At 42.3% G+C, this 26870-nt stretch overlaps 2 protein-coding genes across 2 annotated transcripts in view; one reads left to right on the forward strand and one right to left on the reverse strand.

The window, feature by feature from the left end:
• The window catches only part of NDUFV2 (NADH:ubiquinone oxidoreductase core subunit V2), a 36451-nt gene extending 22612 nt beyond the window's left edge, over window positions 1-13839 (reverse strand). Inside the window, exons 1-4 of the mRNA XM_073631357.1 lie at window positions 13715-13839; window positions 13416-13532; window positions 8662-8830; window positions 3976-4085 (exon numbers count right to left, since the gene is read on the reverse strand). Coding sequence (XP_073487458.1) covers window positions 3976-4085; window positions 8662-8830; window positions 13416-13532; window positions 13715-13801 — 483 coding nt within the window. The 5' untranslated portion in view covers window positions 13802-13839. The remainder of the gene's footprint in view (window positions 1-3975; window positions 4086-8661; window positions 8831-13415; window positions 13533-13714) is intronic.
• Window positions 13840-22408: 8569 nt separating this feature from the next.
• The window catches only part of LOC141146049 (uncharacterized), a 6331-nt gene continuing 1869 nt past the window's right edge, over window positions 22409-26870 (forward strand). The window contains exons 1-2 of the mRNA XM_073632811.1: window positions 22409-22563; window positions 22731-23987. Coding sequence (XP_073488912.1) covers window positions 22820-23987 — 1168 coding nt within the window. The 5' untranslated portion in view covers window positions 22409-22563; window positions 22731-22819. The remainder of the gene's footprint in view (window positions 22564-22730; window positions 23988-26870) is intronic.

Here is a 26870-nt window from a genome sequence, read left to right on the forward strand (position 1 = left end):
GGGTGCTTCTACTAAATACTGAGCAAAGGGTCTGAATATTTAGGACCATGTGATATTTCAGTTTTTCTTTTTTAATAAATCTGCAAAAATATCAACAACTCTGTGTTTTTCTGTCAATATGGGGTGCTGTGTGTACATTAATGAGGAAAAAATGAACTTAAATGATTTTAGCAAATGGCTGCAATATAACAGAGTGAAAAATTTTAGGGGGTCTGAATACTTCCCGTCCCCACTGTATATATCATATTTGACACCCAAAGTTGATAATTCTACAATACCCCCTTGTTCTATAAGTTAATAATCATGGAAAGTGAAATACAGACTGTGTTCTCACTGGTTGGGGGGGACGTGTCCCCTTTCATTAGTGGTTAGTGAAGAAATACCACCTTACATTGGTAGTCATGAGATCAACCTGCCATTGCTCACTGCTCAAGGAACCTCTAGCAATTTCTGGAGAACCCTGGTGAGAAAACCAGATATATGCAAAGCAAACATTCTAAGCAATAGCAAGCCCTTGCAGAGGACTAAATATATTGAAAATGTGTAAGAATGGTTGAAAGCTTCTGACAACAGCATTTACAATACCAACTTGAAATCGTGTTCCATGTTGTCATGACTCATGTACATACACAGAAGCTAATGTTAATATACTGTTGATATGACTCATCGAACAAGGAACAAAGTTTCCATTAACCAGGTGCACCTAGCTGTGTAATTTTTCATCCAGGGAAAATTATATTATATATATATATATATATATATATATATATATATATATATATATATATATATATATATATATATATATATATATATATATACACACACATACATACATATAATTTATGTTAAGAAAAATGTATTTATAGTTTCAAAGCAAAAATATATACATATGGTTTCTCTTATAGGTTCAGCTTGTCCTTGTTAGGCGTTATATACACACACGCAAGCGCCAATTGGGAAAAATCAGCATGCAATACTACCAAACAATCCCTCAGCAAAGTGTGTGGTACACAGTAAGCTAAAACAATCACAGTGTGGGTCCATGTGGGTAGTGATGCTTCACCAAAATGGTTCACAGATTTGAACTTCATGAGATCATATAATGCAATTCCAAATGCATGTGCTAAATACAAGACTATGGGGGTTATTTACTAAAACTAGAGGGTGTAAAATCTGCTGCAACTCTTTATAGAAACCAATCAGCTTCCAGGTTTTATTGCCAAAGCTTAATTGAACAGGCTGACATTAGAAGCTAATTGGCTACAATGCACAGCTGCACCGGATTCTGAGTGCACCTATTTTAGTCAATCCACCCTTATGTCCAGCACTTATCTGTAATTTAGCTTTATTACAATTCTAGCTTTAATTTTTTTTTGTATCAGCTAAAGAATAGGTTTTGCTGTATACATGTATTTCTAAAAACATGTTCTCTATTTGAACACTAACCAGGTGTTGATATACAGTACTTTACAAAAGCATTAGTATGCTGTTTATAAACCAGCTTAAAGACATATGGTCAGCTTTTAAAGAACCAATAAGCGTGAAACAAAAATTGGCTTATATAAAATAGCTATTAATGGCATTATCAGATGCACATGTACATTCCAGGTGCTTATCAGAACCAAGGATGTTAAAGCTAATCCCAGCATTATCAGGGGAACTTAGAGAAGAAACCCATTTGATGAGTTAGAATGCATCACAAGTGTTTATAATTCAATGTGGAATCAGGTCTATCTAGTAGTCTGAAAATATGTCCTACTGTACAAAAGGTTTCATAATGGTGCCGTTGTAATTGCTTGGGCACAATGATTACCCGAGTCCTGAAATGTCCAACCTTTTGACCTTCCTGGGCCACATTGGAAGAAGAGGAATGGTCTTGGGCCAAAGATAAAATACACTAATAGGGATAGCTGATGAGAGTCGGGCAGATCACAAGTTAACGATCGTTGATATAGACAATGTACCTATGTTCATAATATACATTTTTTTTTATTAAAAAAAATAAAAGAGGGCAACATAAAACAAGTGTAAAATTTGACACGGGTTTTGATAAACAAAATTAGAGGTGCACCGAATAGAAATGTTGCTATAAAAACCGAAAATGCAAGATGCACTTTGCCGAAAATTAGTTTAACAAAAAATACAATTTTTATATTTTAAAAATATTTATTATATTTAGACTTCCAGACCAGCCACCACAAATATACTGCGGCAGGGTGGCCCAGCTGTGCGAACCGACGTACCTGAACGTCGGCCCGTGCATTAGATACAGCCACCCGCAACCCGTAAGCAAGGCGAATCTCCATTCTCACAGGAGAAGAGAGAGAGATCAGCTGTTCCTAGTGATCAGGAACAGCGATCTCTCTCTACTCCCAGTCAGTCCGTCCCCCTGATATAGTTAGAAAGCACCTCCCTAGGGAACACTTAACCCTTTGATCACCCCTAGTGTTAACTCCTTCCCTGCCAGTGCCATTTATACAGTGATTTATACAGTGATGCATTTTAATAGCACTGATCACTGTATTGGTGTCACTGGTCACCAAAAAGTGTCACTTAGGGTCAGATTTGTCTGCTGCAATGTCGCAGTCCCGAAAACAAAAAAAAAAAAAAAAAAAAGAAATCGCAGATTCCTGCCATTATTAGTAAAAACAATAAAAAAGTCCCTAAATCTTTCCCCTATTTTGTAGACGCTATATAACTTTTGCGCAAACCAATCAATATACGCTTATTGTGATTTTTTTTTACCAAAAATATGTAGCAGAATACATATTGGCCTAAACTGATGAATCATTTTTTATTTTTTTTTATGATATGTATTATAGCAGAAAGTAAAAAATATTGGTTTTCTTTTTCAAAATTTTCAGTCTTTGTTTATAGTGCAAAAAAAAATAAAAATGTAGAGGTGATCAAAAACCACCAAAAGAAAGCTCCATTTGTGGGGAAAAAAAGGACATCAATTTTGTTTGGGCACAATGTCGCATGACCACGCAATTGTCAGTTGAAGCGACGCAGTGCCGTATCGCAAATAATGGCCTGGTCATTAAGGGGGTAAATCCTTCCAGGGCTGAAGAACTGGTTAATATCATGAATTTAAATAAATATGAATTTGATGGCCATTATCTGCACGTTAAGCACAAGAAAAGCTCAAGAGAAATGCATCCCTTTAAATGTTTATGTATGTCTTCACATTGGTCTGTTGCGTTTCCATTATGGTGTTAAAAATCTTGCTTGCTGCATTTTTGGTCAGTTAAAAAACACCCACCTTCCCGTTCAAATGCATCAAAAAACGCACCAAGAACGCAACTGAGTTATGTTTTTGATGCTTTTTTTGATTCATATGACCTATGCAAAACATACCATAAGCACAGCAAAATTGCGTGCGGTTTCTGTGCCAATTTCGGCTGCCGAAAATTTTAGTGCAGCTCTAAAACAAATGCATTCAAATCTGGTCAAATGATGTAGTAGCAATTCTCATTAGGTGCTCATCAGATATTTTGGTTTTAATGTTGACCTTCGTGTGCTTCATCCCTGAAAATAACTGCTCACAAATATAGGTGCTGCGTGATTGTGAAGAGTGGGAAATTTTTCTTTGGGATGATAAAACATAAAAAGTCCAGTAAAGAAACACGGTCAAATTTTTCTATGGCCGCCGCATGTGTTCACAAAGTGTAAAGTGTTGGCCACATTCATAGCAGTCTTGGGCCACATGCAGCCCGTGGGCAACATGTTGGACACCCCTGGTCTAGACCTTAACGTGCTACACATAATAGTCTTGGTAAGCTTCAGCTCAGAGCAACAAATACATTTAATTGTCAACTCCAGGCAAAAGTGTAAAAAAAAAAAAAAAAAAAAGCAGCAAGAAACATCCCCACATGCTATTTGATAGGTGTCAGGCAGAACAAGAAGTGAAGGACACTCAAACACGCAGGAAAAATGAAGACCAAATGACAGGGTTTTAATCCATATACTCACATAGTAGTGGTCATTAATTTGCACCATTGGTGCATTTACACAGGCTCCTAGACACTCAACTTCAGTCAATGTGAACAGTTTATCAGGTGTGGTCTCTCCCACATGGATTCCTGGAATCAGAAAACATAGCTTGTCTGGACACGTGTCACTATAAGTAAAATGCCTACCAAAAAATTAAGTGGTAAAACCAAAACATCAGCATGATAGCAAGGTAATTTTTTTTTTTTTAAGAAATGTCAAGTTTTCTTTGCACTTACAGCACCCTCTCGCTAACATTTAGTCAAGAGAAAAATACAGCAGTCAACACAAATTGAATTTCCATTGATTTCAATGCAAATTATGGACGAGTTGTTCGAAAACACATTCAACTAAAAGCTAAAATAGGCAGCTTTTTCTCCCCAGGGCCCACCCCCAGGTGTAGAAACAATGACTATAGATATTTAGTATAAATTTATGAAACTTTTTTCTTACACAAATATACTGAACGACCCCCAAAATTGCACCATTTTGAACAAAATATGTTTTGAATTTTTAGAAATAATCGTTTTAGATTGGGGATTAAAGCAAAAATTTAAATGAATTGTTTCTAGCTGTTCTTTATCAGTTTCTTATGTATACAAGTAGGTGATGATGCTTGAAAATACATTATACTACTGCTTCTATACAGGAGACCACATAAGTATGCCCTAGTCCCTCAGTGGGAAGATGGTGGGTCCCAGAAACAAGGGAGCACATTCTGGCTGTGAATGGCTGAAAACTAGCCTTTTTTGGCACCAAATTGCATTTACGGTGGCTAAGTGGCAGGACCCCAGAAAAGTAGACTCCAAAGATATTTGGCAAGATGTAAAAGTTGGACTTTGAACCCCAATTTTTCAAGTTTTTGAAACCACTGCCTGTGGAAGAGAATTCCACAACCTTACCGCTCTTACAGTAAAAGAACCCACTACGCCAGTGGTTCTCAACTCCTGTCCTCAGGACCCACCAACAGTCCAGGTTTTATGTATTACCTTGGCGAGATGCAGACTAGAATACTGCAATCACTGAGCAGCAAATGATATCACCTGTGATGTATTTCAGTTATCTTGCAAACCTGGCCTGTTAGTGGGTCCTGAGGACAGGAGTTGAGAACCGCTGCACTACGCAGTTTAAGGTTAAAACACTTCTCTTCGAATGGCAGAGTGTCTTTTTAAATTCCCTTTTGCGGAAGAGTTTTATCCCTGTTGTGGGGTCACCAGTACAGCATTTGTACATTGAAATATCCCCTCTCAAGCGTCTCCTCTCCAGAGAATAAGTTCAGTGCTTGCAGTCTTTCCCCGTAACTGAGATCCTCCAGTCCCTTAATTAGCTTTGTTGCCCTTCTCTGGACTCTCTCCGGTTCCAGCAAATCCTTCCCGAGGACTGGTGCCCAGAACTGGACAGCATACTCCAGGTGCGGCCAGACCAGAGTCTTGTAGAGTGGGAGAATTATCGTTTTATCTCTGGAGTTAATCCCAACAATATGTTCAGCTACCTCTCCAATGCACAAGGATACCATATACGGCAAATATGCCTTAGTCACTTGGTGGCAACATGACAGAGCCCAGAAAGGGAGCATATTCTGGCTGTCAATAGGCGAAAACTAGCATGTCCGTTTCTCGGCACTGTATTGAATTGGTGGTCCAAAAGTTGTAGGACTGGTTTGGTGAGATTTCAGTACCACAAGTTATATTTTGTAGTCATACCCAAAATGTTTTCCCTGTGACAGGTGGTACTTTAATTTAGTAGCTTGGATACATATATTTTTATTTCCTTAGTATTTATGAAGACTAAATAGTAAAATTTAGAGAAAACTGCACCTTCTGGTAATTTTTCCCACAACAACATTTCTGAAATTTGTGCACCCCCTATTTGTTGGTGAGCACGTGCTCCCTTCCTGGTTTTGTCCAAAACTTCATAAAGAGTTCAAAAATCTTCTTTGGTCTACTTTAAAGCAGAGTTGCAGCCATTTGTGTTTAGCTGCTGACTTTTATTAAAAACCACACATTCACTTGTCCCACGATCCAGCTGCCCGAAGCCTCGGTTCTCTCCCCTGCCCCGGCATCAATAGTGTGGGCAACTGGCTGTGACTGCTTGCGGCTTCACAGCCGGGTGCACATTAAGCATGCGTGAGTCGCGCCGCTTCAATGGACGGGCAATCTTCTGGGACCTGTGATGTGTCCCAGAAGATTGCAGGGAGGAAGGGGGAGAGGAGAACTTCCGCTCGAGTCTCCTAGGTGGCGAGAGTGGAAGTGGGAGCTGGGTACCTGTCAAAATTAGGTACCCAATCCCCCCCCTCCAAAAAAAATGACATGCCAAATGTGGCATGTCAGGGGGTCAGGCGTCCTTAAACGGAAGTTTCACTTTTGAGTGGAACTCCGCTTTAACATATCATACATCTTTTTTTTTTTTCAGGACAGATAGGGTTTTAATTTATAGCAAATTTGGATACATAGATTTTTATTTCCTTTCCTTGGGTTTTATTGCCGATACTAAAAATTTTTTTTCCCCATAACAGAACGTTTCCATACGGCAATTTGTGCACCCTCATAAATTTACCCAAAAATATAATCAAAGTCTGCTGAATAAAAGAAAATCACATTAATGCGACATTCTGCGAAATTCATTGAGGCTGCTTGGTCGCCACCAATAAGGTCACTTCCGATTCCTGGATCGCACGCCTGCTCCATATGAGCGGCGGATCAAGGGTTTTTTCCTTTTCCAAGGCTGTTTATGTTGGTGCTAACTGAAGCACCATGGAGTGTAAATGCAAATTTATATGTGTTTTATCTGGTTTGAACAAATATACTACACTATATTAATATCTCCTTATGGCTCTTATTGTACCTGGTTGAGTGGGAGAGATATATGTAGAGAGCCCGGTAATTTGGGACCCATCATCTTACCATCTATAAGGCCAATTGAGTAATCCCACTGGAGTGTTACTCTAAATACACAAGGTGCTTTAAAAGTTCTATGGTTGGCGAGTGTGCATTTTACTTACTTGGTGGTGGAGCACATTTGGAAGGTAAAAAGTCATCAGAGAACTTTGCAGCACAGTGGTTGGAGGATTTCTTAAAAGTATTGATAATTTTTACTTTGGTTTGTATTAGTTCTTTGCAAACTGTCATTTGGAGGTGTATGATGTACTTTGTTATTACATTTTTATAGAAGTGCCATACCTTTCTTTTTAGCGTTTGTGTATTTAGAGTAAATTCACTTAAAGGGGCAGCTTCTATATACATTGATATATCAAGACCTTTGTTTATATGGTTGACGACAAGCTTAATCACAAATTTGTTAAATCAACATTTACATCGAACGTATTCACAGTGCTTCCCTTTTTCCACATTTGTTATGTTACAGCCTAATTCCAAAATGGATTAGAATTCATTATTTTCTAAAATTCTACAAACAAACAATACCCCATATTGACAACGTGAAAGACGTTTGTTTGAAATCTTTGCAAATTCATTATATATTAAAGAAAAAAAAAAAAAAAAAAACGAAAAAAAAAAAAATTCACATGTACATAAGTATTAGCAGCCTTTGCTCAATACTTTGTTGAAGCACCTTTGGCACCAATTACAGCCTCCAGTCTTTTTGGAGTATGATGCTACAAGCTTGGCACACCTATTTTTGTCCAGTTACTCCCATTCTTCTTTGCAGGACCTCTAAAGCTCCATCAGGTTGGATGGGGAGTGTCGGTGCACAGCAATTTTCAGATATGTTCAATCGGGTTGAAGTCTGGGTCACTCAAGGAAATTCAGAGTTGTCCCGTAGCCACTCCTTTGTTATCTTGGCTGTGTGCTTAGGGCCATTGTCCTGTTGGAAGATGATCCTTCGCCCCGGTCTGAGGTCCAGAGTGCTCTGGAACAGGTTTTCATCAAAGATGTCTCTTTACATTGCTGCATTCATCTTTCCCTCAATCCTGACTAGTCTCCCAGTTCCCGTCCCTGAAAAACACCCCCACGATGCTTCACTGTAGGAACAGTATTGGCCAGGTGATGAGCGATGCCTGGTTTCCTCCAGACATGACGCTTGCCATTCAGGCCAAAGAGTTCAATCTTTGTTTCATCAGACCAGAGAATTTTGTTTCTCATGGTCTGAGTCCTTCAGGTGCCTTTTGGCAAACTCAAGGCGGGCTGTTGTTCCTTTTTACTGAGGAGTGGCTTCCGTCCTGCCACTCTACCATACAGGCCTGATTGATGGAGTGCTCCTTTCACCTAAAGAACAAAACGTTACTATGTTTATAATTAGCCCAATGGCTGAGGAATGTTGTGAAACTTGGCAGACTGCCTGTTTTTTTGGGGGGTTTTTGACAGTTGTCGGCTTGAGCAGAGAACTCTGCTCAGAATCGGGAAAATGCTTTAAGATAGCGAGGGGGGAAAGAATCAGAATCTCAATTCTTAACGATTAATCTGCTTTCAACACATCAACTTCTAGGACAACACGTTAGCATCTAACAAATTATTATCATACAGGATTTATATTGCGCCGATTCAAGCAGCACTTTACAAAACAAAGGCAGAGTTTTATTATCATACAGGATTTATATTGCGCCGGTTCAAGCAGCACTTTACAAAACAAAGGCAGAGTTACAATACAAGAGGATTCAGAAGGCATCAAATAACTTCTATGACAAAAAAATTATACAAACACAGGACTTACCAAGCTTGTTTTTGATGGCTTCCAATATGGAATCAGAATCTCTAAGCATGCAAGGTGTTGTCGTACAAATCTGAATATGGTACTTTCCTACTGGTTTTCTGTTAAACATGGTATAGAATGTAGCCACTTCATACACTCGCATAGCAGGCATCTGCAGGACTTCAGCTACCTGAAAAAACAGAAGAGGGGAAACCATGAAAACAGAAACTTCATATTCTATTACACACTTGTTTTTTTACAGATAGGCAACTCCTATCCTCAAATTGATTAGAGGCTCCAAATTAATAACTACCGCAGTAGGCAACAAGACACAAAAAGATACAATTAACAGCTTTCCAGATCACTGTTCCGTTTAATCGGCGCAATTGAAGTTTTTTTATACACATGCTAGAGCTGCACGATTCTGGGAAAAATGAGAATCACGATTTTTTTGCTTAGAGAATAAAGATCACGATTCTCTCACAATTCTCAAAAACTTTTTATTTCAAAGATTTACAACCTCTGAGCAAACAAGATGGCAATAACATAAGCCATAATACGCTTCGCTTCAGTCAAATTGAAAGAAATGTAATGAAGAACAATGTAATGTGAAATAAAGGAATTACCATTACATTAAAAAAAACATTCAGGTATTATGTCAGAGAAACCGATTTAAAGATTCTTAGCTAGAAACACAAGCCTATCAACATTTTGTGGCTTCAGTGCAGAACGGCGACAAGAGACAGACAATGTTGCCCCCTGTGCTAAAAACCCTTTCAGAAGGGGAACTGGTTGCAGGAATGCAAAGGTATTTTCTGGCCAATGCAGACAATCTTGGATACTGCTCCTTGTGAGTCTTCCACCAGACTAATGGATCTTCTTCACTGTCAGTGTTGCCTAAGAACAGGTAAGTCCTTTAGCTCCAAGTCCAAGGTGATGGATTGTTGTTGCTGTGTGTGTGAGGCTGGATCTGGTGGTGGCCCTTCATTTCTTTGTGCTGCTTTAAAAAAGCTACCCAAGGTCTTTTGAGTCTTCTTTGCAGGACTGCTACTAGTAGTAGCTGTTGTAGGGAGACTTTCCTTAACTGCTAGCTTTGACATTTCATCTTTTAGTCTGCTCCAGACAGAAGTTTGGTTATCCTCATTGACGCAAGTCATCTTAAACCTGGGATCAAGGGTTGTGGCTATGTCGAGGAGGTCTTGTGTTCTTTGGTCATTATATTTTTCCTCCAGATACCCCATGATCTTTGATTTCATGGTCCGAATAAGATCAGAGTCCTCTTCCTTAACAGCCAAAACAGAAGACTGAAATAGATGGAGAGCAGGTTTCACAGAAGAGACACTGACATACTGCTCTCCTGAAAGAGCATCTGTGAAGTCTGCCAGTGGGGTGAGAGTCTTGTCCACAGCCTCCAGGACCTCTAGGTCTTGCCATGTTGGCAAGAGGTGTCTAGCCTTGCGGTCAGAAGAGAGGACATGGGTGATGGCAGCTTGCTGCTCAAGTATCCTTCTCACCATAGCCTGCCTAGATCCCCACCTTGTCTGACACTCTGTCTTGAGCTTGTGGTCTGGTAAACAGAGTTGTTTTTGTGCCAGAGAAAGCTCCCTCTTCCTCCTCCAACTGTAGCTAAAACACCCGACAAGCTTTTTGCACAAACCCATAGCACACTTAATTCGTGGGTCCTTCATTCTCTATTGCGAGATGAAACCTATGGCCAAAACACTGCAGTCGTGTCCAATGATTTATGGATATGGCTTTTACTATGTTGGTTCCATTGTCTGTAGTTATGCACACAAGATTTTCCTCCTCCAATTTCCAGTTTATGAGAGCATCCCTGCGCCAAAGCTTCACCAGTGTTGTCCTCAGAGAAAAACCCAGTTTGTAGGCACAGACTTTGCATTTCAAAATTATCAGTAATGAAATGGATCGTTAAGCTCATGTATGGTTCCATTGCTCTGCTGGACCATAAATCTGAAGTTGCTGCAAAATTAAGTACACTGCGCAATTCTGTTTCAACATTTTCATGACATTTGTTGTACAGAGCAGGGATTCCAATGTGTGAAAAATAATTACGAGAGGGCACGCAATAGCGCTTATCAAGGGTACGAATGAGTTTTTTAAATTCGTCTTTTTCAACAGTGGTCATGGGAGCCATATCTTTAGCCAGGTGAAATATGATTGCGTCCATTATTTCTTTGTACCTGTTAGAGGTTGTTGGGTACGGTGTTGCATTGAATATTGTTGATTTAATTGATGTTTGTTTTGTCTGGTTGCAGGTACTTTGTGATTGATCGACGATTGTTTTTTTTCTGTATCGCATCATACAGTTGTACGTGGTTACGTTTCAGGTGATTAAACAGATTGGTGGTGTTAGCCTGTGTGCAGAAACAATGGCTAAACATTGCTTGCAGAAAATGGTTTTCTGAGCATTATCATCTGGCTTGAAACCGAAATAAGCCCACACTTCAGAATAAGATCCTTTTTTCGGTACAAAAACAAGGTCCGTGTTTTTAATCAGACTGACTTGCGCATTGCTCTGCCCTCTGCGGCTTCTGCCTCACTCATTATTCTACTTTTCTAGCTCTCTCTCTTAGTATTCAACTTGGTGCGGTGGACACGTACCTAAAAAGAAAACAAAACAAGAGCGCACACTGTCATTTAAAAGGCAATAAAACAAACAGTGTGTTTTTATAAGTCAGCCAATAAACCTGGCGGCGTGATTTTTTTTTTGTGGAAAAACAACATTTTCATGAATAAAATAAATCAAAACACTAAAAAAAGTTAGCCCCATTTTTTGTTGTATGATGTTACGCTGTTGCCGAGTAAATAGATACCTCACATGTCACACTTTAATATTGCGACACTCGTGGTATGGCGACAAACTTCGGTACTTCAAAACCTCCATAGGCGATGCTGTGACGTGACTGGCTAAATTTTTTTTTTTTTTTTTTTTACAGAGTACCTGTTTAGACTTACAGAGGATGTCTAGTGCTAGAATTATTGTTCTTGCTCTAACGTTTGTGGTGATACCTCACAATGTGTGTGTGTGGTTTGGACGTTGTTTATACGGCGAGGCTTACGTATGCGTTCACTTCTGTGGGGATGGGGGGCAATTTTTTTTTTTTATTATTTGTTTTATTACTTTAACAAATTATAGATATTGTATATATGGAGAGAGAGAGAGAGAGAGAGAGAGGAGAGAGAGAGGAGAGAGAGAGGATAGAAGGAGAGAGAGAGAGAGAGAGAGAGAGAGAGGAGAGAGAGAGAGAGAGAGAGAGAGAGAGAGAGAGAGAGAGAGAGAGAGAGAGAGAGAGAGAGAGAGAGAGAGAGAGAGAGAGAGAGAGAGAGAGAGAGAGAGAGAGAGAGAGCGCTGATCACTAGGAACAGCAGATCTCTCACTACTTTTGACAGAGCGGGGATCTGTCCTGTTTACATTGACAGATCACCATTCTGCCTCTCTGAGGAGCGATCTCGGGTCATCGGTGGACTTCGCGGCCGCCGGCCATGCACGTCACCTCCGGCCTCACGCGCTATAGCTCCTAAAGCGCCCGCCCTACAACTAAGGTGATTGGCGCAGCAGTGCCAACCTGCCGCTGTATAAACGGCAGCCGCTTGTCGGCAAGCAGTTAAAGTATAAGGTATCTGACAAAAGTGAGTACACCCCCACATTTTTGTAAATATTTTATTATATCTTTTCATGTGACAAAACTGAAGAAATGACACTTTGCTACAATGTAAAGTAGTGAGTGTACAGCTTGTATAACAGTGTAAAGTAGTGAGTGTACAGCTTATATAATGTAAATTTGCTGCCCCTCAAAATAACTCAACACACAGCCATTAATGTCTAAACCACTGGCAACAAAAGCGAGTACGCCCCTTAGTGAAAATGTTCAAATTGGGCCCAATTAGCCATTTTTCCTCTGTGTCATGTGACCTGTTAGTGTTACAAGGTCTCAGGTGTGAATGGGGAGCAGTTGTGTTAAATTTGGTGTTATTGCTCTCTCATACTGGTCACTGGAAGTTCAACATGGCACGTAGTGGCACAGAACACGGAGGATCTGAAAAAAGAATTGTTGCTCTACATAAAGATGGCCTAGGCTAGAAGAAGATTGCCAAGACCCTGAAACTGAGCTGCAGCATGGTGGCCAAGACCATACAAGACCATACAGCTTAACAGTTTAACAGTCCAAGTTTCACTCAGAACAGGCCTTGCCATGGTTGAGTGCACATGCTCAGTGTCATATCCAGAGGTTGTCTTTGGGAAATAGACGTATGAGTGCTGCCAGCATTGCTGCAGAGGTTGAAGGGGTGGGGGGTCAGCCTGTCAGTCCTCAGACCATACGCCACACACACACATTTTCTCTGCTCAGTGTCTCTCTCGGATCAGTCAAGTAGCTACCCAACTAAAGCATCATGAAAAACGAAGCAAAAACCCCTCAGATTACCGATGGCTCAATGCTAGGCAGATGGATACTATGGACACACTATGCCTCAGCGTGATTTTGCACAATTCCCCTCTAGGACACGAGCTTAATGTTTAAGCTCCACTTAAAGAAAAAAAAAAAAAAAAGGGAAGGAGTACATTCTGTTTGCACCACACCTAGGAGTACCAAAAAAAAAAAAAAAAAAAAAAAAGGGGGGGGGGGGGTGCATTCTAGTACTACCTACCTCTACTGTCCTTTCTGTAGGTAGGGACAGTCTATCAAGGTGGTGCTGTTATGGAAGATGAACAAAGAATAAGATTCACTGTGGGAGCACAGGATTAATAATTTTACCTTGTTCATAGCAGAGATAGGCAACCATCCATTTTGTCGTTGTGCCAAATCCAGCACTGGAATTACAGCTGCAGCTTTGTGACCTTCTGGGTAGTTGCCAACTATAGCTTCTATTCTCTTTTAAAAGAAAAAAAAAATAAAGTCTGTTAAAACGTAAATCTCATCAGTATAATAGATGCTTGGAATGAAAAGCAAAGCAATTTAGATGCAGGCTTTGCGGCCACTAATGGTGTTATATAAAAGGCAGAGCCTGTTCTGTTATATAACAGAAATGTCTCCTGTTAGCACACACAATGTACCTTGTAATTTTCTGGAGTGAAGTCAAAGGGTGTATCTGGGTTGTTCTCAGGAGTATCTCTGTGCTGCAGAAACACAAATGAAATCATCAGAAGCCTGATACAGAATTACATATTCATTTATCCACAACTGAAGCAACTTGACATGAAAACTACTGTGTGCTTTCCTTTTTGTATAGAAAGGTTTTATTTTTCTCAGTAATAAAAAAGAAAATGCTAAAATGTATATTTAGATGACTGTTAATCTATCACAGGCACATCACAGATACCACAAAGTTAAGAATAAAATGGAATGCTTTACTTATGTAAAACACTGCTATTTACAGTTACCACTTGCTGTCTGCCCCACAGCAGTTTTACTGCTACAGGGCGGCAGCTATGCGCCACATCATGTATATAATATATACAGGGCTCAAAATTTCATGTCCTGAGCTACTAGCCAGGCCTTAAGGGTTACTCGCCACTAGTTACCCCACCCAAACCCTACCATGCCCTGACCCTAATCCCGCCCTCAAATTCTTTCATGAAATGACACTTAAACGTTTTATGCAGAATTAAGTAAAAAATAAAAATAAATATTAACAACAACTTTCATTGCAGCCTCACCCGTGCCGAGGAAGAGGCGAGCTATCTGGATCAGCAGAGAGCAGGATTGCTTACTGCAATAGCTTTCATTTGAATTTCCTGTGTTCCCGGGGCTCACAGTCACATAGCCCCACCTCTTGGCCCGACGCCTTTGATGACATCACACGTCCCACATTGGACTGGTGTTCTGTCTACCAAAGGCGCCAGGCCAAGAGGTGGGGCTATGTGACGGTGAGCCCCGGGAACACAGGAAATTCTAATGAAATCTATTACAGCGGGCAATCCCGCTCTCTGCTGATACGGACAGCTCGTCTCTTCCTCTCCTCTCTCTTCCCCTGGCTGGGAAAACGTGCCGGCAGTGCTCCCCCCCCCCCCGCCCCCCTCTGAGGTGGCCCCATGCTCGCCAGCCAGTTTCTTGCAAGTGGAAAATTTGAGGGCATAGATAGATAGGAATATATTACATACACACACATACACGATCTGGCTGATCCGGATAGGGGCACGCATGCATGCCGCCGGTTCCTTGCTCTCGCTGTGATTATACACAATGGGAGCCAATCAGTGGGTACTATAGACTCTATGTCCATCGGCACCCGCCTATGTAAACAAGAGCAGATTGCTGTTCTGTCGGTAGGGAAGGCATGGATCCTGTGTTCCTGCAAAGCAGGGACATGGATCCATGTCTTCCCCTAGTAAAAGCACCTCCTATAGTACACAAACACTAGCTAGGCACACATTTAACCCTTTGATCGCCCCTGATGTTAACCCCTTCCCTGCCAGTGTCATTAGTACAGCGACAGTGCATATTTGTTAGGATTGATCACTGCATTAGTGTTACTGGTCCCCAAAAAGTGTCAGTTAGGTGTCCGATTTGTCCCCCGCAATATCGCAATCCCACTATAAAAGTCACTGATCGCCGCCAATACCAGAATAAATAGATAAAAATATCTCATAGTTTTTAGACGCTATAACTTTTGTGCAAACCAATCAATATACGCTTATTGGGATTTTTTTTAACCAAAAAGATGTAGCAAAATATAGATTGGCCTAAATTGATAAAAATTTGATTTTTTTCAATTTTATTAGATACGTTTTATAGCAAAAAAAGTAAAAAAAAAAGTTTTTCCAAAATTGTCAGGGTTTTTTTTGTTTATGGCACAATAAATAAAAAAAAAAACGCAGAGAAGATCCAATACCACCAATAGAAAGCTATCTTTGTGAGGGGAAAAAAAAAAAAAGGACATACATTTTGTTTTGGTACAGTGTTGCATGACCACGCAATAATCAGTTAAAGTAATTCAGTGCCTTATCGCAATAAATGGCCTGGTCAGGAAAGGGGGGGGGGGGGTAAATCTTCCAGAGGTTAAGTGATTAGAAAAATATATATTATATAAATTAGCCTAAGAGGGTTAGTACACCAAGAAGTGATTTCAGGTATAGGTGGACTACAGTGGGTTAAATCTTTCAAAGCCTATTTTAAGCTCTTTGGAGACTCCTTTGTAAGATCCTCCCCATATCCACAGTTTGTTGCAGTGTCTGATCTGCTTGTCTTAGGGCCTGTGTTGACCAGTTTCTATAGACAAATGCAGCATGCTTTTGATATCTGTTTGAGATGCTTCTCGAGATCATTTAATACTAACTACAAGTGCAGTTGACTAGCTGCAACTTTTGCATTCAGATAGATCTGTATGAAGAGAAGCGGTTCTGATGCAAACAAAAGCTCAAACTTTTTTTTTTCTTAACTAAAATAAACATCTTATACTTCTGTGCAATGCTTTTACACAACCCTGATTCTCCTCTTCTGGGGTCACCCGTCGGCGCGCCTGGTTCCTCCTCTTCAGCAAGTGCCCTCAAAGAAAACCGCTTTCTATGGGACACTTGTGTGGGCTCGCTCCTGAGCAGTGTTACTTTCGTCTACGAAATTACCACTATTTTAGTCGACTAAAATACGACAAACAATTCAGATGACTAAAATACGACGAAAACTAAAATGGCATTTAAGTCAAAAGACTAGGACTAAAACCCAAATTAAAATTTGATGTTAAAATTACCATTGCTCCCCAAGCTGCCCTGTCTGTGTCTATTGACCCTGCCCTCCCATTCCCTCATTACAGAATTATCACTGTTAACGCAGGATCAACCAATGTGTTTCAGAGAAACTCTTGTTTTTGTCTCTAAAATGCGTTGGTTGGACCTACGTTAACAGTCATACAGGCAAGCTAAGAAAGAAGTTAATGTTAACCAGCCAGGCTGTTTAAAAATCAGCCATGCGTTTGTTTTAAAATCATTTTATTGGTTTTGCAACACAGAAAGGATTGTACTTATGTTTTTTTAAAGGGATATGTTTTTGCCTTAAAAAAAATTATGAGTGGGGAAATATATGGTTTCTTTTTAGTTGTTGTAGGTATGTTGGCAACTTATCAGAGCTAATATATCAATATAAGGGTCTTCTCACAATGCAAGTCTCTGAGTTGAAGTGATGGAGAACAGACTTTCTATGCGACTTATGTGGTTGCATTCTTAGCTCAACCAAAGAGTGTAACTGCACTGAGCCAGCGAGGGCTGCTTCCTCTAGCTATTAATCTACAAATCTCTATATTTATAATGTATGCAAAGCCAAAACTTTTTTTGTAGCTTTGAATAGAGAAGTGGAGAATTAAAGTCCCTACCGGGATATTTTTTGCTATCTATGTACCATTAAGGAAATATCCTTTCAATTCCTGCAACTGGAACAAGAACCCCACTCAGTTGGTCCGAAACATTAGCCCTATGGAAAGATTGCCCCTGATCTCTTGTTTTGGGGACAATGCTAACACTTTGAATTTCCCCTTTCTTTCTCTGTGACAATTGTCACCAGCACATAAATAGTGTGGCGATTTTTACCAAAGGCAACACAAAAAGAAAAAGAAAAAAAAAAAAAAAAAAAAGGGATTTTCAAAATTAACCACTTAAGGACCAGGCCTATTTTTTAAACTTGGGGTTTACAAGTTAAAGGATAACTGAAAGGTTCAGTTTTTATTTTTTTTTTAAAAAAAAACAAAAACCATGTCATGCAGTTGGTTTTGCACAGAGCAGCCCTGATCCTCCTCTTCTGGGGTCCCTCAAGAGCGCTCCTGGTTCCTCCTCTTCTCGAGTGCCCCTTGGGAGAAGCGCTCTCCCTCGGGGGGAACTGGTGCGGGTGCGCTCCCGTGTCCTGCTGCTGCGTCCATTGACACAGACAGCAGGACTCGGCTCTGCCCCCCTGGCTCCCGCATCATTGGATTTGATCGACAGCAGCGGGAGCTAATGGCTGCGCTATCAATCTATTCAATCAGGACCCGAGACACCGGTTGGAGCAGGTGTGCTCGTCCCACAGCGCAGGAACAATCGGGCTCAGGTAAGTAAAAGGGAGGATCTGGGGGGCTGGTGCACTACAAGAAGTTTTTCACCTCAATGCATAGAATGCATTGAGGTGAAAAACTGTGAGGGTTTACAGCCCCTTTAAAATCAGGGGTTTTTTTGGTCGAAAATTACTTAGAACCCCTAAAAAATAATATGAATATATTTTTTTCCAGACACCCTAGAGAATAAAATGGCAGTCGTTGCAACACTATGTCATACCGTAATTGCGCAGTGGTCTTGCAATTCAAAACATAAATAATAAAAAAAAAAAAAAAAAAAAAAAAAAAAACACAACCACACACACACCACACTGTAAAATCAGCCCAATTTTTTTTTATATTGTGAAAGTTAATGTTACGCCAAGTAAATTGATACCCAACATGTCATGCTTCAAAATTCAAAATTGCACCCATTCATGGAATGGCGACCCCTAAAAATCTCCATAAACGACGTTTAAACATTTCTACAGGTTACTAGTTTTGAGTTACAGAGGAGGTGTCTTTTGCTAGAATTATTGCTCTCACTCTAAGGATCGGCACGATACCTCACATGTGTGGTTTGAACACAGTTTACATATGCAGGCACGACTTACGTATGCGCTCGCTTCTGCGTGCGAGAATGGAGGGACTGGGCGCTTTAAAAAAAATAATATTATTTTACTTTTTTATTTTTACACTGTCCCCAATAATAATTTGGGATCACTTTTATTTCTATTACAAAAGGAATGTAAACATCCCTTTTAATTGAAAAAAAGCATGACAGGACCTCTTTAATGTGAGATCTGGGGTCAAAAAGACCTCAGGTCTCACAGTTACACTTTAAAAAAAAAAAAAAAAAATTTTTATTGCATTTAAGTCCCTTTAAGGCCAATTGGCGGAAGTGATGTTTGACATCGCTTCCGTCATCCAACGTCATTGAGTCGAGTGGGGGCCATCATTCGCCCACTCGACACAATGTCTCAGAGGGGAAAGGATGGGATTATCTCCGTCGCTACTGACAGCTCCGGTAAGAGGCGGAGATTACCGGAACGCGGCGGGAGTGGGCACCTTTCCCACCACTGAAAAAAGTGATCTCGCAGCGAATGTGCCGTGGAGATCAAAGTACGGACATATAACGACAGCGGGCGGTCCAGAAGTGGTTAAAAAAGGTTTTGTCTAGAGTTATGGCTTGCACACACGATCAGAAACTCGTATGAATAGTACACAGCTTTCGAGAGCCAAGCATGACAAATGAATGTGAAATTATCCGATGGGACAAGCACAAATTTTTTTCACGTACGATACCAAAATCGTACAATTTTTGTTTAATCAGTACAGTTGTCATTCGAAAATACAATACAATACAAATACACTACAACACATGACATCACTTCCAAATTTTTATTCTGTCGTATGAGAATTTTTTCGTAACTTTAGTAAACCTTTTATTTTCAAAATGAGACTAGCATGCAAAAAAAAAAAAAACCCCAAAAAAACAGACGATCGTACCAGGCATTGCATTTTAATAGCAAAACAAGCTTTAGGTTCATCTTTACAAACGTTTCTTAAAAAAGGTCCCTATGCGTCTCACTGCCCCCAATATCTTAAAATCCTATGCTCTGTTCCCCAAACAGATGCGCAGGAAATTCACGAATAAGCACCCATGGCCTCCCTCTCCACCCACACAGGTGAGCAGTCAGCTGAAGAGGTGAGCATTTGTTTGGGGAACAGAGCACGGTATTTCAACTGCTTGCAGACCGCCTCATGTTGGAGTACGGCGGCAGAGCGGCCCTCCACTAAATACACGATCTGGCACTTCTGGGTAGAACGCGCACCGGCTGTGCTGTGATTAGTCACAGCACAAGCTGATCAGCGGGTGCTAGCCAATGATTGCCCGCCGGCACCTGCTGATCGGCAAGGAGAAAGACCGGACAGAGCTCTGTCAATGTAAACAATACAGAGCTCTGTCCTGTCAGCAGAGATTTGCTAGTTTTTGTTTCCCTGCAAAGCAGAGAATAAAAACTGGCACCCCTCTTAGTCATCACACAGTAAAACACATTAAAACAGTTTACGCATAGTTTGGCACACATTTAGCTATTTGATTGCCCTAAATCAGGGGTCAGCAACCTTTTTCCACTTAAGAGCCGGATTCAATGTATGTGAATGCATGGAGAGTCGCATTGACCTGCTAAATAAATGAAGATACGAATAATCCTAACATAGTAATAAACAGTACAGGTTTACCTCACTTTAAGGTGCTTCATTAATACAAAGCCAGTTCACCCTGAGGGAGCATGTGGCTGGGGATTAGATTTTACTGCCCCATCCCCCATCCTGGCACCCAAGGTTGGCTGACGCCAGCCAGCATGGTCTGCAGATGGGGTTCCTGTCCCCAGGGGAGATGGGGGCCCCCCATTGCAGTGTCCTCTGTCCCCCTTCACATCACTCCCATAGTGTCCTCTGCCCCCCTCCTGCCATAGCAAGTTTCCTGTGCCCCCCAAAGCAGTATCCTCTGTTCCTGCACCCCCCCTCCCACTGTAGTGTCTTCCTCCCCCCATAATGTCCTCCGCCCCCCCCGACACAAATACACACTGTAGGTACAACTCTCCTACCTTACACAGGTGTGGAGCGGCTGGTATCACAGGGCTGGATGGGTGCGGGAACTGCTGAAGTTAACTTTTTACATCAACAGGCTAGTGATTGATTGCTGGGATCGCCCGGCAACCAATCACATGCTGTTTAATGTAAAAAGTTAACTTTAGCGGTTCTCGCTCCCGTTTATATTTATTTCACACACACACAAAAATTATTTGCCCCCTTTCAGATTTTTTTTTTTTGCATATTTGAGACACTTAAAATTACGCAATATAAACAAATTTTATTATTACACAAAGATAACCCGAGTAAACACAAAATGCAGTTTTTGAATGATGGTTTCATTTATTAAGGCAAAAATGTTGTCCAAACCTGCCTGGCTTTATGTGAAAAAGTAATTGCCCCCTAAACCTAATAACTGGTTGTGCCACCCTTGGCGGCAACAACTGCAATCAAGCATTTGCAATAACTGGAAATTAGTTTTTTTTACATTGCTGTGGAGCAAATTTTTGCCCACTATTTGCAGAATTGTTTTATTTCAGCCACATCTGAGGGTTTTCCAGCATGAACGGCCTGTGTAAGGTCACGATACAGCATTTCAATTGGATTTAAGTCCAGGCTTTAACTAGGCCACTCCAAAACCTAAAATGTTGCTTTTGTAAAACCATTTAGAGGTGTACTGTTGTGTTTTGGATCATTGTCCTGCTGCATATTCCAAGTGCACTTGAAGTCACGAACTGATGGCCAGACAGACATTCTCCTTTAGGATTTTCTGGAAGAGCTCAGAATTCATGGTTCCATCAATTATGGTAAGACATCCAGGTCCTGAAGCTGCAAAGCAGCCCCAGACCATCACGCCACCACCACCATGTCCGACTGTTGGTGTGATGTTCTTGTTATGAAATGCTGTATTAGTTTTATGCCAGATGTAACGGGATGCACACCTTCCAAAAAGTAAAATTTTTTGTCACATCAGTCCACAGAATATTTGCCTAAAAATCTTGGGGATAATCAATATGTTTTTTAGTAAATGTGAGATGAGCCTTTTTGTTCTTTTTGGTCAGCAGTGGCTTTGGCCTTGGAACTCTCCTATTGATGCCATTTTTGCCCAGTTTCTTCCTTAGGCTTCATGTACACGGGACGTTTTTACAACCTCTCCTGAATGATTTAACTTGACAGATAGTAACCCACGTTTAAAATGCCCGTTTTGCCGCAAAAATAAAAATAAATATATATATATATTGTGGCAGAGCAAGGCTCTGTCACTATGAAAATGGGGTTAAAGTGGACACAGAGTCTGCATATTGTCTGAGTGCAGAGCTACAGAGTGTAGGTTTGAGGTGGAGAGAACTGCTCTGGCAGTTTTCTCCAGGTTTTGCTAGTTCCTTATGGGGCTCTGTAGTTTGGAGATCCTTCAGAGTCTTGGGTGGGACGGGATCTCCAACCCTGTGTCCGGGTCTTGTGGACAGCCAGCAGGGTGTGTGCCCAGGTGCACACAGCCCATATAACGAGGGACTGGTGAGAGCAGAAAGGGGGGAGGAAGGTGAAGTTGGAGCAGTGGCTGCTAGTAACTGTCTCTGTGTGAGAACAGATGCTGTGTGCGTTGAAGGGCTTCAAAGCTATGTGCGTCCAAGGAGCCAGATGCTGTGTGCGTTGAAGGGCTTCAAAGCTGTGTGCGTCCAGGGAGCCAGAAGCTGTGTGCATTGAAGGGCTTCAAAGCTGTGTGCGTCCAGGGAGCCAGAAGCTGTGTGCATTGAAGGGCTTCAAAGCTGTGTGCGTCCAGGGAGCCAGAAGCTGTGTGTATTGAAGGGCTGTAAAGCTGTGTGCGTCAAAGGAGCCAGAAGCTGTGTGCATTGAAGCTCTTGAAACTGTGTGTGACCAAGGAGCCTAAGACTGTGTGCATCCAAGCAGCTTGTTTGAGGGGCCTGTTCCCTATAGCAGCAATACTGCTGAAGAGTAGCCAGGTGGGCTAGCCTTTTCATTTGGATTTTCTATTGTATTTACTTGCTGAAGCTTGGACCCCTGCGTGGGATTCCTGGATGGACTTTTGTTGTTTTTTCCTTTAATAAACGTGGGCTACCAGGCCCTTAACTATAAATGCCTCTCTGATGTGGACTCACTGCACTAAAACGCATCTATCCACTTGAGTTGAACAATCCCCAATGTCACAAGTGGTGCTCGAATGCGGGCATGTAGACGGTTGAATCTAGGTCCTTGCTCCATGGTGAGTCGCATCAGGAACTACTGCTAGCTGTGTGTGGCAGCCAGGCGAACAGCATTGCACAGAAGTTTGATGGACTGTGTTGCATGCAGGTTGTGTACCTGTGAAAGGAGAATCGCATAATTTTTCTCTTTGTGTTGCATGCAGGTTGTGTACCTGTGAAAGGAGAATCACATATTTTTTCTCTCTGTGTTGCATGCAGGTTGTGTACCTGTGAAAAGAGAATCGCATATTTTTTCTCTCTCTGTGTTGCATGCAGGTTGTGTACCTGTGAAAGGAGAATCACATATTTTTTTTCTCTTTGCTGTGAAGTGTGTTGCAAGTTGCTGTGTGTGTAAGACAGCAAGCATGGGGCGTTCCAAACAGAAAAAGGAAGCAATCCTTGCTGAAGCAAGGGAAAGGGTTCTATGGCTAGAGGGTATTTCACCACATGCCCCAGCCACGCCAGAGAATTTTTCCAAGTGTGAAATTTCTGTGACCTGGGGTAAATTAATCATGTCATCCCCAGTTGAAAAGGAAGTGAAAGAAGTTTCCCCTGGCAACAGGAAGCCAGGTGGACAACAGCGTGTGAAAAAGAGGAATATGGTCATCTGTGGAAGCAATGTCCAGGCCAACAGGGATGTCGGGGATCCAAGGAGTCTGTCTGCTGATGGTCATGACCAGTGGTATCCCTTGGCAACAGAGAGCCAGTCATTAAGGAGATTCCAAGAAAGTAAAGTTCAGCTACCAGTACCGTGCTTGGAATGTGGTCAAGTGGGGCATGGAATTTTTACTTGCCCAAGGTTCTGGAACAACGCTGAAGAGTTTGGAAAGGCTGCAGTGTCGTCCTGTGGCCACACAGAGGAAGTAGCTGGTATGGATGCAGCTGAGAGACGGCGCACTCAAGTGAAGGGTATGATGCCAGCCACTGAAAATGGTAAGACTGTTTCAGTTTGTGGGACTGAACTTAGTGACATGGGAGTGTGTCCAGCGGGAAGATCCGCAGTGCAAATGGACATAGACTTGCTGCAGTGTGCTACCCGGAGCAGTGGGGAGGCACATGGCGAAGCCCAGCTGACAGCAAGTTTAAAGACTCAAATGGACATGGGGACTATGCATGTGCCTGCTATAATCCAACAGAGTGCTGGAGAGGTTAAAGTAGGGGTGACCAAAACTGTTCTTGTGCCATGTTCCCTAGTGACAGGTGCTGCAGAGTTGCCCAGGGAAACTTCAGAGGAGCTTGCAGTGACGGAGCAGAGAGTTTCCCAGGTCAGCTATGGAGCTGCCCAAGGAGGAAAGAGTTCCCCTTTAAAGATAGAGGGTGATGTGAGGAGAGGCTCACAGGCTGTGGTTGGTAATAGACAATCCACAAAAGTAGCAGTTATGTCTATACGTAATGAAAATTATGATGGTTATGCTGACAAATATGTTACTGTTGGCAAATGTGATGGTATTGGTGATAATGACACTGAAAAATGTGTTCCCTTTAATGTCATGTCTGAAAATGTTGGCAATGTGTTCATTGCCAATGATGGGAGTAGGATACCTCCTGTGACAACCATAAGCGCAGGCTTGTCCATGGAAGTCTCGTGGGGTCTCCATGTGTTGGAGCCAGAGGTTTTCCAGGATGGCTGTGGTGCTACTCTGGTGAAACAAAGGAAGACTGAGTCACACAGTGAGAGTGTGCGGGCGCAGCCCCACAACCCTAAGTGTAACCCTGGTGTCAAGGGGTTAATTCAGCCTGCAAAAGCTGAAAGTGCAGAGCTGTGTGTGTCAGTAGCGCCCCCAGAGCAGGTAGGGCAAAAGCATGTATTACAGCCTACCTTGTCAGATGATGTGTCAACCCAAGGGGATATGTATAGAAATGACACAGGTGATGTTTTGGCTAGTGAATCCCAGGTTCCTGTGGGGCCTTCTAGAGTAAGTGATGGAACCACAATAGACTGGGATAATTGGTATGAGAATGCAATCGCAATATTAAATAATGTGGTGGACATAACACCTGCTATGCCCAATGGAGGGATCGCAGATCGGCTGGTGCTCAAGGACACGTTTGTCCCTGCGAAGGTTAATGCCCTCCAGTCTGAAGGAACTGTTCAGGGTGCTGGCAAAGCAGATGTGTTGTCCACAGCCCCACAGCTCAAGTGTGAAGGTGACAATGTGACTTATAATGACCTGCAGTGGCTCACTGACACTGGTACAGAAGGGAAAAGTGTGAGACATGTGTCTGACAGCGCTCCAGGGGAGCAACAGGCTGTGATGAGGGGTACCTCCAAGGAGGTGGAGGTCTCTTCAAATGTCTCAAACTCAAAAGCTGCAGTGGATGAGCCCCTCCATGTCTTGGACAGGGAAAAAGACCTTAGAAAGGTCTGGTATTTAGACATTGGATGTTTAGAGATGACAAAAACCTTACTTGAAATGCTGGAGTTGGTAAAAATGCACTCACTGTACACTTGGGTGTCTCCACCACAGTCGGACCAGGTGGTGCTGCGTAGTACCCATGGGTGGAGCCAGGTGGTACAGGCTGTGCTGGGAAGCCTTGATCGAGAATGGTATTGGTGGGACCAATGCTTATTAACAGTGTGGCAGATAGTCTTGAGGTTCTCTGAGAGGGTGCTCCCAGTTACTGAGTGGTATGGAAGGTGCCCAGGAGAACTGTTGGAGACATCAAAGGTCTCTCCGGCTGGTGTAGTGACTATAAACATCTCTGCTGGTGTGGTCCGAGGTGCGGCTGAGCAGTGGTCAATAGAGGGCGTGGATACTGTTTCACCCGCTAAACCTCATGAGAAGGTAGGGCCCAAAATAGACGCAGCACTAGCAGAGATGCTTTCTATCACTCAGAAAGTGGTACAACTTAAAGTACCCGGAGACACTGTAAAGGAAAGTGCTAATGTTGGTTGCTGCAACAATGTAATGTGTACATCAGAAAGGAGTAGTTTGTGCTTGGATCAGTGTCATTTGTTAGATCAGTTACCCATGGAGTGTTGGACAACAGGTGAGGTGAAGCTGTGCTATGGACCCGTGGGGTGTAATCACTTGCCTGTGTTTTGTCCCTCCTCAGGTCTGGTCCTAACAACAAGTACTGAGATAGATGGCACTGATTGTGTTCGACAGGATGTCATTGAAATGTATGATCTGCTAATGTTTGGTGCTGTTAAAAGTGACGTGGTTGCCGTGGGTAACCAGAGAGAGGTTTTTGAACCTGAAAGACCTGTGGTGAAAGATAAAACTGACGTCTGTAAGCTGAAAGGTAGGATCAGGGAAGGCAGAGTTCCCCCAAGAGAGGAGAGTATGCTCAGGAACCCCAAGAGAAGAGAGGGAAGGCAGAGTATACGGAATTATAGGACCCTGTTAAGATCCAAGGTGGGACGTACCTGGAAGCACACCCGAAAAAAGGGTTGGGCCTACGTGGCTGATGGCCAGCACAGAAGTGTCCCAACTGCTATGGTGGGTGCAGGTGTTTCTCCCTCCGGATCGAAACAAGAGGGGGGGGTATGTGGCAGAGCAAGGCTCTGTCACTATGAAAATGGGGTTAAAGTGGACACAGAGTCTGCATATTGTCTGAGTGCAGAGCTACAGAGTGTAGGTTTGAGGTGGAGAGAACTGTTCTGGCAGTTTTCTCCAGGTTTTGCTAGTTCCTTATGGGGCTCTGTAGTTTGGAGATCCTTCAGAGTCTTGGGTGGGACGGGATCTCCAACCCTGTGTCCGGGTCTTGTGGACAGCCAGCAGGGTGTGTGCCCAGGTGCACACAGCCCATATAACGAGGGACTGGTGAGAGCAGAAAGGGGGGAGGAAGGTGAAGTTGGAGCAGTGGCTGCTAGTAACTGTCTCTGTGTGAGAACAGATGCTGTGTGCGTTGAAGGGCTTCAAAGCTATGTGCGTCCAAGGAGCCAGATGCTGTGTGCATTGAAGGGCATCAAAGCTGTGTGCGTCCAGGGAGCCAGAAGCTGTGTGCATTGAAGGGCTTCAAAGCTGTGTGCGTCCAGGGAGCCAGAAGCTGTGTGCATTGAAGGGCTTCAAAGCTGTGTGCGTCCAGGGAGCCAGAAGCTGTGTGTATTGAAGGGCTGTAAAGCTGTGTGCGTCAAAGGAGCCAGAAGCTGTGTGCATTGAAGCTCTTGAAACTGTGTGTGACCAAGGAGCCTAAGACTGTGTGCATCCAAGCAGCTTGTTTGAGGGGCCTGTTCCCTATAGCAGCAATACTGCTGAAGAGTAGCCAGGTGGGCTAGCCTTTTCATTTGGATTTTCTATTGTATTTACTTGCTGAAGCTTGGACCCCTGCGTGGGATTCCTGGATGGACTTTTGTTGTTTTTTCCTTTAATAAACGTGGGCTACCAGGCCCTTAACTATAAATGCCTCTCTGATGTGGACTCACTGCACTAAAACGCATCTATCCACTTGAGTTGAACAATCCCCAATGTC

This window comes from Aquarana catesbeiana, linkage group LG05 (assembly GCF_042186555.1).
Source record: "Aquarana catesbeiana isolate 2022-GZ linkage group LG05, ASM4218655v1, whole genome shotgun sequence".
Taxonomy (NCBI): Eukaryota; Metazoa; Chordata; class Amphibia; order Anura; family Ranidae; genus Aquarana; species Aquarana catesbeiana.